Here is a 13,103-nt window from a genome sequence, read left to right as displayed (position 1 = left end):
TATCAGATTATGTAATGTGTCTTTGTTTGTGCTCCAAAGAAATGTCACTTTTACAGAAAAGACACAGCTGTAATTGTGCATCTTATGTTTTCCATCTGCTCAGAGAGTATATGTTTAATGTGGTGCTAAACTTTGAGCATCCAAAAACCATGCTTAGCTATTTGCAGTAGAGAATTTGAATGTTCTATTTGTTTCCAATCCAGTTTAATTAACTTCTGTAGGAACTTTTTGTAGGAATTGAATTAAATTAAATAACACTGGTAAATAAGACTACAATGCTTTCAAACACCAAATATTTTTGTGAGAAATGCATCACAATGACACATGACTCTCCACAAATTAATGAACACATATTTTAAAACAATACATACAAATGCAAAGATGCCTTGAGCCTCCTGTATAGAAATGTGTTCCTTGTAAGGTTCTGGGTGGCCTATGCATGCATGAAATGTTGCCATCCTCCTTGAGTGAAGGGTGAAACTCGTGGTATATAAACTCCCACTCTGCGCTGTGCTCCGATCACTCTGGGTCTGGAAAGGCTAGCTAAGAAATCAAGGATGAAGCTCCTTTTTGTAGCTGCCTTTGCACTCTTCGTGCTTTCTACATTTGACAAGGCTGACTCTTCAGCTTATGACAAAATAGTCTCCCACAGTCGCATCAGGGCAAGAAACGAAGGGTAAGCATGTCAATATTTTTTGTCCTTTTTTGGAGTATTTTTCATACCCTTATGATGTCATGTTATTTAAATGTGTAAGGAATATTTTTGTAGTATTGCTAAGACTGAGTAGTTTCCTATCATTTCTGCTTTTTATAGTTTCTGTGCATTTTCTGTTTTGATGTGAAATACATTATGTTGCTAGTTGGTGACAATTTCACAGATATCTATTGTTTATCTGTGGCAATAATCATGAAATGAAATTCAATAATATTCTGTTTTCTTTGATAAAAATGTATTAATCCTTATCTCAAATCTGACAAACCAATTTAAAATCCAGCAGGCATAGATGTCACTGTTCGTATTTCCCTGTCTGGTCTGAAAAGAAACAGTGGTAGTTGCCAAATAATTATTCACACTTGGCAGGCTGCTGTCTTTCCCAGCAGGACTGGTTGTCACATAATTATTTAGAAATTAATCATTTCAGAATTTTACCAGTATTTATTTTTTTACTTATTTTACCAGTTGATTAATGCCTCATGCATGTTTCCCTCCCAATGCTCATCAGACCCAATGTCTGTGCAATCCAGCAAGTGATGGGGGGGAAGAAGAAGTACTTCAGCACATGTCGTAATTGGCATCTCGGGACCATCTGTGGAAAGAAAGCGTAAGAGGACATGTTGATTCTCCTGTTTAAAGATTACAAACATTACAAACAAATTCAGCTAGTAAAAGATTTTTGAAAACATAGCTCTTCAATGCTTGCACTTCTTCAACTGCTTCTTCTCTGGGGATTTACAAGGAAAGTTGAATATTTCCATAGGGACAGACATCTGTTATCTTACTTTGACTTAAACTACTGCCTAAAACGAAAAACACTACACATCCCTAAACTCTTTGCACTGAAGACTATCTCATTTTATCCTATAAACTTTAAGTTGGGATTTTTATAACTTTTTATAACTCGTCGTCATTGGATTCCACAGTGGTGAACCACTGATTCCAGGATATGATGTGGCTAAAAAATGTTGACTATATTCATTCATGGAAAAGCATTGAACCCAATCATTTTAGACAGCTATTGTGCCATTGTTCCAACTCTCTCAGCGCTTTTGGGTTTAAACATGGATTGATGCCATGCCTACTTTATGATGTCTCATGCTTTCTCACTCCCTCTCTCTTAGATGCAAACACACACACACACACACACACACACACACACACACACACACATAGTTTGCCTTCTGTGTTTGCGTTATGCCTCTATGGCTTTATGCTCCCTTTTGCTTACCACTCCAAATAGGCTTAGTTGTTGATGATAAACACACACTGCTAAGTGAGTTGGCAAATGGTGATATTGGAAAAGAATGTTGTTTGTTTCAGTGGACATCTGACATGGGAGTGTGGAGCCAGTCATAAGATAAGATTCCCATCTTATCTTTGACTGGCTCAAAGCTGAATCAGAACCAGTTACAATGTGCAGATGAAATTACTTTAATGAGCTGGTTAACAGCAAACTTAATATAAACTTGCAAGCTAAGTGTACACATGTGTTTCAAATAAGAAATAGTGATGTGTTAGACTTTTCCTAAATACATTAGTTATTGTGATCATATCACCATCCCAAATCCAAAACCTACAGTATGACCCTACCCTTGTTCTTCCACAAAAGAGGCAGATGTTTAATAGATAATTTAGCAGTTTAAAGGCATAAAACCAAAACATGTTTTGTAGTCATTGAATACATTTGCACAGAGCCGGTTTAAAATTTTGCCTATAGAACAAACCAAATGCATACATCTGTAACATCATACTGTACTGACTAATATACTTTACTTTACCCAGTAAGGTTTGAACAAATGACAAATTTCTGCTTCCAAAACAGCTTCGTCCCTAAGAACGCTATGTACAACCAAACCTCCAAACTGCACATTAGTGATGGGTTAAATCAGAACAAAGCCGCATACAGCATTTATGATGTTTGACAAAATTATCATGGTACTTAGTGGAGCAGTTCTTTCATGGTTATGCTGACAAATCAAAAGTTTCCAACTTCAAGGCCAGACATGGCTTCTCTGTGTGGAAGAGCAGTGTAGGAAGGATTTTGCTGACTCTGCCCCAATGGGGCTTGTGTGATCTCATCCCATTCCACCCCCCAACTCCAGCTTTGAGTCAAATCATTGGTCTGTCTGAGACATTAGCAGCCACTGTAAAGTCTCTGCTTGAAGTTTCTTGACCCAGGTCTTACAGTTTGCTGATGATTGCTACCTACATGTTGTTTTTTGTAGATCATCAATGTCCCGTTCATTACCTGATGCTCTGAACCATCATAATATGACTCTTGCATGACTCTTTAGGAAGACACTTTTTAAATTTTTTGGAGTCTCCCTGGAACCAATTATATGTAAGGCTTGTTTAGCAGCTACTTCAACATCGCCAAATTTCTGCTTTCCATTAGCAAGAAACAATACTATAGTTCCAACAGGTCCAAACCTGCTGATGCAAGGCATAGACATGTTTATATCTACAAGCTGCACCTTGAATTTTAGTATCCTCCTCAGGCTATGGTGTCCTGCACTATTCATCTGGAGATGAGTCACTGCTTCTCACACGTTTGTCCAATAGCAACATTTTTCATTTGTATCTAATTTAAAAACAGAAATCACGATGATTATTATCTAGATTATAAAAGTCTGTACACTGTAAAAAAAAAAAAATTGGTGACAATTGAATAATGATGTTTTTCACATTAGCTCAACTGTTTCCATACAGACCATCACAACCTTTAAATGTTCCGTGTGTTAACCAGAATTTCCTAAACCTTAATTCCAGGTTTCTGGCCTTTAATTCCAGGTTTCTGGCCTTTCCCAAGGCCAAAATCTGAATGGTTCTGAGGTTAACCAAATAGAGTCCAAACTAATTGTTTAACTTCAAAGAGGAGTTTATGGTAATATAAACCAACCAGTGTAATGGAGGCATAATCCTTGAGGCAGCCTTTCCATGAGATTTTGGCTCAAGCTTTTGGATCACATGTACTGTTCGGGTAGCGAAGGAGATAATGAGTAACACAAGACCAACAAAAAAATGATGATTTAGCTCAAAACAGGGCACCCATAAAATGCTTCTTCCAACTTCATTTTACACAACTGTACAGAAGAACAATTGCTTAAAAATAGTATTTTGAGCTGATACTCACTTTTGTGTTTTTTCTCTGCAGGACTGTGCTTTATGAGTGCTGTCCAGGGTACATGAAGCTGGAGGGCATGCGTGGCTGTCCTGCAGGTACAGTGTGATAAGCTCTACAGTGTAGGTCGTGTATAAAGTTTTGATGAGGCCATGTTCTCCACCTGTATAGCAGCTGTGCACTGTATTTGACAGCCGACCAAACAAACTAGAAGATGCCATGGCATGTTGTAAACAGATGTCCTACTTTTCAGGCCTGAAATGTTTCAAAGATTTCTCATTGCTATCATCAGACAAACAGGCTGACATGTAATAACGCTCATATGATTTTTTATTTTTTTTAGTTGCCCCGATTGACAATGTGTATAACACGTTGGGTCTGGTAAAAGCAACCTCAACACAAAAATACTCTGAGGTGTCAAAGCTGAAGGGCGAGATTGAGGGATCTGGATCCTTCACCTTCTTTGCGCCCAGCAACGAGGCCTGGGAGGATTTGGATGAGGTGCGTCAAAAAACAAAACAAAAACTGCAGCACATCTCTGTCTTCGAGGCTTAAACATCTTATTTACCTCACACAGGAAACAAGGAATGCACTGGTCAGCAATGTCAACATTGAATTGTACAACGCTCTGCATTATCACATGGTCAACAAACGCTTCTTGACCAAAGATTTAAAGAATGGTATGACAGTCACCTCCATGTACAATGACCTTGGACTCCTTATTAACCATTATTCCAATGGGGTGAGTATAGCATTGTTCTTGCAATGTCACTCAAAACACCTTCAGTGGTTTGATAATAAAGTGCACTGTATGTGATGTAAAGGTGGTGACTGTGAACTGCGCTAGGATTATCCATGGCAACCAGGTTGCAACCAATGGAGTTGTGCATGTCATTGACCGCGTCATCAGCTCTGTTGGGAACACCATCCAGGATATCATTGAGGTTAATGATGACCTGACAACCCTGCATGTAAGTACAATTGGAGCAGATTTGTTTTCCTTAATTTTCCATACAGCAGAGACAGTGCACATTAGCAGCATAACAGTAAATGTGCACAATTCCCTAAAAAGAAAAAAGGGTTTTCATCTGTAGCAACCACAGATATAATTTGCAGGAATATATAGGCAGTTGTTAAACACAAGCAGAGAGTGCATCTGTGATTTTGTTACAAAAAATTTCAAGTTTTAAATGTAATATTTTGTATTTATTACAGAGGTAACCTTGTCCGTGTCCTACAAATGTACTCTATTTTGATGTTAACTAATATCCGGCTGGTGAAATCCCCCTATAGGATATGGCTCAAAATGCTGGACTGTTGGAGAAGCTGGGTCAGCCAGGACACTACACTCTCTTTGCTCCCACCAATGAGGCCTTTGACACCCTGGGCGGCGATGCATTGGAGAGATTTCAGAGTGACAAGAAGGTTCTCAATGGTAAACTTGACTTTTATTCTTAAAGATCTGTTGCTTTTCTTAATGCCCAAGAATTAACCCTTTAAAGCACTGAGGCACAGAGTACATTTACATTTACATTTACATTTAGTCATTTAGTCATTTAGCAGACGCTTTTATCCAAAGCGACTTACAAGTGAGGTACAAGGCAGCAAAAATCTAAGTATCTAAGAGTAAGGGTTTAAGTAAGTAAAGTAAGTAAGTATCTAAGATTAAAGGTTTATACTGACTTCTGCAAAGTAGGAGCATATTTATATTTAAGGAAGAAAAGAAGTTCAGTGGTTCGTGGAAGCATGTTTGCTAGACCAAGTCATCCATAAGATGTTTTTTTTTCTTCCTCATATTCAATGCCTTCCAATTCAAAACAGATGCAGCCATAACAGAACTTACACATTTGGCAAGCTGTACAGAACTAAGCTGTGTCAAAGAGTCATAAAAATAAGTCTCTAGTCTCTAGTAATGCATTACACTGAGGGTGGAAAGTCAAACAGTTCAACACGTCTCTGACACTGTGGAATGTTTTTATTTTATTTTTTCTGTTAGACTACAGTATGTACTGTGAATAGGTCACGGTAGTACAGTGTAAGTACCAGGATTAGGTTGAAGTTCAATACTTCAAATATACATAGACTTTGAACTACTTGAAAACAAAACACAAAGAATCCATACATTTTTTAATGAGCTTTCTTTGTTGTTGTGTGAACTCTGAAAGGGAACAGCTGCTTCTTTGAGAAAGCAGGTCGTAGTGGAAGAGTCCAAACCTTTTATTTGCCCACAGCTTCCCTATAATGTGAAAAGGGACCATTTCAGACAAAGTTAAACAGAACTGTGATAAAATCACATGTCTTCTCACTCAAGGACCCAAAGGATCCAAAGGGTCCTCAGGTTCCCTGGGCATTATATGCTTTTAATATAAAACAGCATATGCATTGAACTGACTCTACACCTAAACCACACATTCATTTGAAACTTTGTTCTGTTTTGTTTTGTTTTTTAGCTCTTCTGAAATTTCACCTCCTGGACTCAGTCCAGTGCTCTGAGGCTATCATGTCTGGCAACACTTATGAGACCATGGAGGGCAGCAATATTGTAATTGGCTGTGATGGCTTAAGTTTGACTGTCAATGGCATCAAGATGGTGAACAAGAAGGACATTGTCACCACCAATGGTGTCATTCACATTATCGACAGAGTGCTTTTACCAAACTCAGGTTTGAGCCCCATTTTCTCTTTGGAGTAAGCCATACCTGGACTACGACATACAAATTAGTCTCTTGTGCCATACTTTAACGGTGCCGGGTTTCTTCTGCCCTTTAAGCTAAGGAGTTGATGGAACTAATGGATGGTCCCGTTTCAACCTTTTCTGACATGGTATCAGAGCTGGGTCTCTCTAGTGCCATGCAATCAGATGCTGAGTACACTTTGCTGGCTCCCCTGAACTCCGTCTTCACCAGTGAGTCATCTACTGTTCAGTATATCATGCACATTTTTGTTTTAAGCATGTAGTAAAATATGAACCCTGTCTATTCCACAATAGAGGAGTAATACATTTTATGGCCCCTTGTGTGATGAACGCATACATATATGAAGCTTTTGAAAAAAAGAATTGATTTATTTGGACATGGCAGATGCTTTATACCATGTAATACCAAATACCCATTCCTGCTGCGTGAACATTCCTGAACCTGGGCTTCCTGGGCAAAATTATTTTAGTTTGGTAGCTGTACATTTTAATGGGTGTGCACAGAAAAAAAGGAATGCACAAGACAGCGAACAGCCAAAGTAACAGGAACCATGCATAAACCATAAAACTTTCTTCATGAAGCAGCTGTGATACTTGGTCCATCCATACAACTGTGCAGTAAATCACATCAAGGACAGCAGGTTTTTGTAGCTGCTCCCCGGGGGATAGTGTGTCCAAAACAATGATTATAACAACACAGCTATTGCTGTTGCTAAAACTGATACTTAATGCTGGTGGCATGTTTGATCTTTCTGGGAAATGCTTAACAGTCTCTTTCTTTCACAGCTGAAGTGATGTCCATAGATCAGCGGATTCTCAAGACTATACTTGAGAACCACATCATAAAGAATAAGATTTCACTTTCAGAGCTGTACAATGGCCAGCGGCTGGAGACGATTGGTGGAAAATTTCTCAGGGTCTTCATTTATCGAACAGTGAGTTCTCTTCTCTGAGACTGTGTTGAAAAATTGTGGCTGTGTGCCACTGGGCACACACTGTATGGATTACTGCTGTCGTTTGACTGTCCATTCTCATATCTTTGAGACAAAACCTATGTCATCTTGTGTTTAACTTGTGGATTATTTCTGCAGGCTGTGTGCATTGAGAATTCCTGTCTGATAAGGGGCAGTAAAGAAGGAAGCAATGGGGCTCTCCATCTAACAAAGACTCTGCTAAGACCAGCGGAAAAAACTCTGTTTCAGATTCTGAAAGAAAATGGAAGCTTCAAGTAAGTGCAGAGCAACATTAGCGAAACCATTATTGTAGTATTAAAATGCAGTCTAATACTCAAATCACATCTTTCTTTATCTTTTCATTAAATGCACACGCCACATTTGGGAATGATAAACTGCTGCTGCTGCAGTACTGTGTGTCAGCTCTTAGCGTTTTCTGTAACAGCTAAGTTACTGTTTTTTTCTTCTCTGTACTGCAGGATCTTTTTGTCTTTGGTGGATGCTGCTGGCTTGAATGACCTGCTGAAAGGGGAAGGAGACTTTACTTTGTTCGCCCCAAGCGATAAGGCTTTTGCGAGTCTGAGCAAAACTGATATAGACCTATTGAAAAGTAGGTTGCTCAGACTCTCCTACTGTGTTTCCAGCACTTGTGTGGCTCATTAAAAATCGTAATTTGAATAAATTAGCCTAGAAAATTAAGTTTTCCTTCTCTTTATTTCAGGTGACAAAAATGCTCTCAGAACCATGCTTCTGTATCATTTTACTCCAAGTATTTTCATTGGTGGCGGTTTGGAGACTGGGGCCACAAACCTTATTAAGACATTCCAGGGCAGCAACCTCAAAGTAAAACTGGTTAGTATTTAGTGCAGCATTTCTTTTTAAGTTACCTTATACCTGGAGCAAAGACTTTTTGGTATGAAATTATACAATATGTATTTTTATCTGTATTCATCTGTATTTAATGTATTTTTATGGTCACGTCAATCATTATAAATAAATTAAATTTTTATAACTTTTATAAATCTGTCTGTTAGCTAAATAATTAAAGGAGAATTAATTCCTCATGTATTAAAATACAGGTTTCTTCAAGTTTCTCATTTTGTGGATTTCGTGAGTGTAATTGGTTTATCTATCTCCCTCAGGCAAACAACACAATGCTAGTTAATTCTGTCCAAGTCCCTGAAGCTGATAAAATGGCCTCAAATGGAGTTGTTCACTTTGTCAACCACTTCTTGTATCCTGAAGGTACAATTTTCACTGAATTGACTTTCTAACATTCCCTACCTTCTGTAAATGCATCAACAGCTAACGCCATGTGCTTTCTTCTAGACATACCGGTTGGAAGCCAGGAACTCCAAATGCTATTCAGGAGGCTCATCACTTACATGCAAATCAAGGTATCATATCAAAAAGTGACTTATGTCATTAAAGTTGCAAGGCTTTAAAGGGCAGGTACCATTTGAGCCAGAATATAATCAGTGTAATTCAATATAAAGACAACAACCTGCTTGAAAATCATCTGTGTGGCTCATTAGGCCTATGCTTCTGAACATGAGTTTGGTTTATTTTGCTGTCAATCATGCACACTTTACGTGCTTTCTCCTATAACTGATATTTTCCTTTTGGTCACAGTACATTCCAGGATACAGATATACAGAGATCCCCCTTACATTTCTGAGTAAGTGGAAAATTATTACAATTTACTCAATTGTATGTTTTATTTTCAAGAGAATTTCCTGACAGTTATTAATGGCTTCATATTTCCTGTTGTTATCAGAGAGGATCGTGACTCGGGTCGTTGAGGAAGGTACAGCGAACGCAAATGATTTTATTGTTTGACTTTTCACAAACTATGTTTGGTTAGTGAAAGACTTGCATGCAAAAAATTGGGAAGCTGCAGGCTGTTGAGTTAGGACAGGTACTAATCAATCACTGACACTTGATACACACTCTCACACGCAGTTACATGCACACATGCAGGGTTTGGCAGCTGAAGCAGCATTAATCAGAGAGAAGAAAAGACTTTCTCTTCTGCTACTGGCTAATTCCTGTACATGTCAGAAATGATAATAGATCAAAACTTAGCGTAACATTTTGTTAGAAAATAAGAAACAAAAATAACACAAAAACAACCTAAAACTCTTCCCTTGACATCTATTGATTATAGATTTCTGCTCCATTAGTTATGATACCTACAAACAAACTATTAATCTACTAGCTGACATGTAGACCTGCGCTCCCTTTGCTTCCATAGATCCTCAGGTGACCAAGGTCACCAGAGTCATTGAAAGTCAGCCCTCTCTCACCAAGGTTACCAGAGTCATTGAAAGTCAACCCTCCCTCACCAAGGTTACCAGGGTAATTGAAGGTCAACCCACCATCACCAAAGTCACCAGGGTTGTCCAGGGTAAATATGTTTTGCATCAATCAATATGTAAATAACTTATAATAACTATAATTTGATGAATAGGGTTGTTTCTAGGCCATCGGCACTTAGTCAGCAGTGGGCGGCCAATGAAATTAACTCAAATTTAAACTTTTAGAAATAGAAGTTATGGCTAATTATTTTAAGAACTGTGCTTGATGTTAATATTTGTCTTTACAGGAGGAAGACAAGCTGCTCAAAGAAATTAGGTAAAAAAAAAAAAATGCATTACTAATGAATGTAGCAAGGCCTGGCATGTGTGCTAAATTAGGCTGTCAACTTGTGCTGTGCTCACACACCTTAACTCTTTCCCCTGCACTATACATATAGTGCATATCTAAATCATGCCTGGGAAATACAATTTCTCTAAAAAAATTATTTCTTGGAGACACATGACAAGACAACACAACTGCAGTCGGTGCATTAGTACAAAGACTAGAACAACAGAGAAACAGCTAATCTGGCTCTGTCCAAAGAAGGCAAATTGTGCCTGGAAGTGTGTGTGTGTGTGTGTATATATATATATATATATATATATATATATATATATATATATATATATATATATATATATATATATATATATATATATATATATATATATATATATATATATATATATATATATATATATATATATATATATATATATATATATATATATATATATGTGTGTATATGTATATGTATATGTATATGTATATATATATGTATGAAAAAGTAGCACTACAAACAAAGTGTAGAGTGGAGTGTTGGCCAGGCACAGTTTAATTTGAGCTGGAGTTGACCTGAGCTCCATTCAACGTTGAAGCTTTCATAGTCTTTGTTGTTACATCGGCTAAAATAATATTAAATTTAGCTTTTTTCTGTGGCAGCAATCAATTTACAACCAAAGTCCTCAGATTTAGAGAGTTTATGTGCAATTTAGACATGTGGCACAGCAGCACTAACTTTATTCATTATTAAAAGTTTCAGTGGTAATTTAATCACCCTAAATGCTTTTCTGCACAGCACACAGGCAGCTGCTGCACACAGATTCACAGCAGCTGTTGTTAAACCAGTGAAATTATAGACAGCCAGGGAGTCCCGCTTTTTCAAAGCTGTTGCCACATTTTTATTTTCAGCAGTAGTCCAAATATTTTTTTACTCTGGAGAATCCCTTACTATCAAGCATATCAAATTGTTTTGGTTTTACATGCAACAGTGTTTGCAGAAAGGACATTACTGTAAGACTCAAAACTGTCAAAAGTGAAACTTCAAGTGAACATGAAATAAGGCAGTACATAGTAGGTCTATTAATGAAAATACAATTTGTTTTAGTTACCCACTCTACAGAATATTCTATTTTGAATCAGGCATGAGAATTTTATTTACGTCTGTGCTGTTGTATTGTTTGCATGGACTTGGTGTGCTTCATGTAGATAAACGTCCTGCTTCAATTACAGGGTAGCTTCACCAAAATTCTTAATAATTATTATTTTTCATAACAATGAAATTGTTTGAAATTGAAATTCTACTATGTTCACAAGCACTGCTTGTAGACATCAACTATTCATTGAAGCTAACAGTGGGCTTCTCACTTTTTGCTGCCATGTTTTCCACCACAATGCTCTGCTATGTTGACTCTATTTACGTTTATCTATCTTTTTTCCCACCAGCTGGCAACAGGAGGTGGGGAAGGAACTGAGCTTGGATGGATGAGAACTTCAATGTTGTAAAACCAGATCGAAACACCAAACAGAAAATTAAAACCGGTGTTTGAAAACAGAGGATACCCCTAAAATGTCAGTGATTTCAAATATACTGTAATTGTAATAACTGACAAAAATAAATCTGTTGAACAATTGAATGGTGCTATAAATGCATATCTAATATAATTGTGTAATTATACATATTTGCAGTGTTCAAATGAACATTTTGTCATGACTTTAAAGAGATAGAATAAGTCAGGGTAGCTTTTAATTGTTTTATATCCAAGCCATTAGAGTAGCAATAAAAACATCTCAATTCTGAACTTTGTTATGCCTTTGAACGTTAAAACAAGATATTTTTACGATGTCTTTTGGGGGATTTTTAAATGTCAGCATGATAAAGATGAACTTAAGCATTTTCATTTCTTAAGCCGCAAGCTTTTTAGGATTTCATGTAAATTTTGTCTGTTCCTGTACTATTTTGGACAATGTATCCATCTGCAGTTTTTTTCCCCATTTCTATTTCCAAACATCTTTCAATAAAGTGCTTTTTTACAGAAATGTGCCAATTTGGAAAAGGGCGTCTGAGGAGACTGGGGTTTGCACTCATTCCTGATATCCCTGTAAGGCTGTTAAGTAGACAACATTTGTTCAGAAAAGAGTCTGTCATTTTAAGTACAAGGCCTTTAGACTTGAGACCTTTAGATTTTTTTTTAATCGTCCTTTTTATAGTCACAGCTTACTCATTTTCTGTATGTTTAGGAGGGATCTTGGAAGTCCACTTCGGAACCGTCCAAGAAAACCTCTTTTAAAAAACAAACTTATCTGGGTTTAATGTGCAAAATATAGTGAATAAGGCTTAAATAAAGTACTTGAGTTGCAAACTGTGAAAGCAAATAATTAATTTAAACTTTGGTGGTCATTTTAACTTTGTTTACAGTCGGTATTATAAACTATGCAATAATACGTTGTTCAAAAGACTTGTGAAATATAGCCAGCTGAAATATTTGCCCTGAGGTTACAGAGGCATTAAGTGAGCTGCTGTGTGGAGACATTTGGATTAGATCCATCTCTGTTATTTGGCTCATGCAACCTTGTATATTTCTGTTTGTTTGGTTTTTTTGGCCTCTTTGATGGATCAAAATATGAGCAACTGCCAACCTACAAACCAAAACTGGCAAAATGTAAAAATGCAACTTTTTCTTTATCTGTAATTTCACATTAAAAACATTCACAGATTTCAACAACCAGCAGCTGAGCAGCGTATTCCTTTAATATACAGTACCAGTTATTCTATCATTTATGAAACTGCTGGTATCTCATACAACTACAACCCACCGGACAAAGGTCTCCACTGCTTTGTGCTTTGAGTCGTCATCTTTAAAACCACACAGACAGAAACTTCACACATAGTCCTAATTCTTTTTTCATCCTTTTAGTGTTGTTTGTAAATCCTTGGCTTAATTAGATCATTTTTTATGCGTAAAATAAATCATCCTT

At 37.1% G+C, this 13,103-nt stretch overlaps 1 protein-coding gene across 1 annotated transcript; it reads left to right on the top strand.

Moving 5' to 3' along the window:
• The first annotated feature begins 508 nt into the window (after positions 1 to 508).
• Positions 509 to 12,853, top strand: postnb (periostin, osteoblast specific factor b). Its single transcript, XM_067508139.1, has 20 exons — positions 509 to 676; positions 1,224 to 1,322; positions 3,873 to 3,937; positions 4,183 to 4,340; positions 4,417 to 4,581; positions 4,664 to 4,810; positions 5,133 to 5,274; positions 6,290 to 6,502; positions 6,610 to 6,744; positions 7,321 to 7,469; positions 7,626 to 7,762; positions 7,967 to 8,097; positions 8,209 to 8,339; positions 8,630 to 8,732; positions 8,817 to 8,884; positions 9,120 to 9,165; positions 9,265 to 9,294; positions 9,742 to 9,894; positions 10,093 to 10,121; positions 11,571 to 12,853. Exons 1-19 carry the CDS (start codon positions 558 to 560, stop codon positions 10,119 to 10,121), a joined length of 2,220 nt encoding a protein of 739 aa, XP_067364240.1. The 5' UTR covers positions 509 to 557; the 3' UTR covers positions 11,571 to 12,853.
• Positions 12,854 to 13,103: the final 250 nt, after the last annotated feature.

Source organism: Channa argus, chromosome 6, assembly GCF_033026475.1.
Source record: "Channa argus isolate prfri chromosome 6, Channa argus male v1.0, whole genome shotgun sequence".
NCBI lineage: Eukaryota > Metazoa > Chordata > Actinopteri > Anabantiformes > Channidae > Channa > Channa argus.
This window is presented reverse-complemented; position numbering and strand designations above follow the sequence as displayed.

Excerpts from the sequence above, each read along its gene's own strand:
- postnb (XM_067508139.1), top strand. The coding sequence starts at position 558 with ATGAAGCTCCTTTTTGTAGCTGCCTTTGCACTCTTCGTGCTTTCTACA. Across the intron at positions 7,470-7,625 it reads GGGTCTTCATTTATCGAACA|GCTGTGTGCATTGAGAATTC; the intron begins GTGAGTTCTCTT and ends TTATTTCTGCAG. Across the intron at positions 7,763-7,966 it reads AAAGAAAATGGAAGCTTCAA|GATCTTTTTGTCTTTGGTGG; the intron begins GTAAGTGCAGAG and ends TCTGTACTGCAG.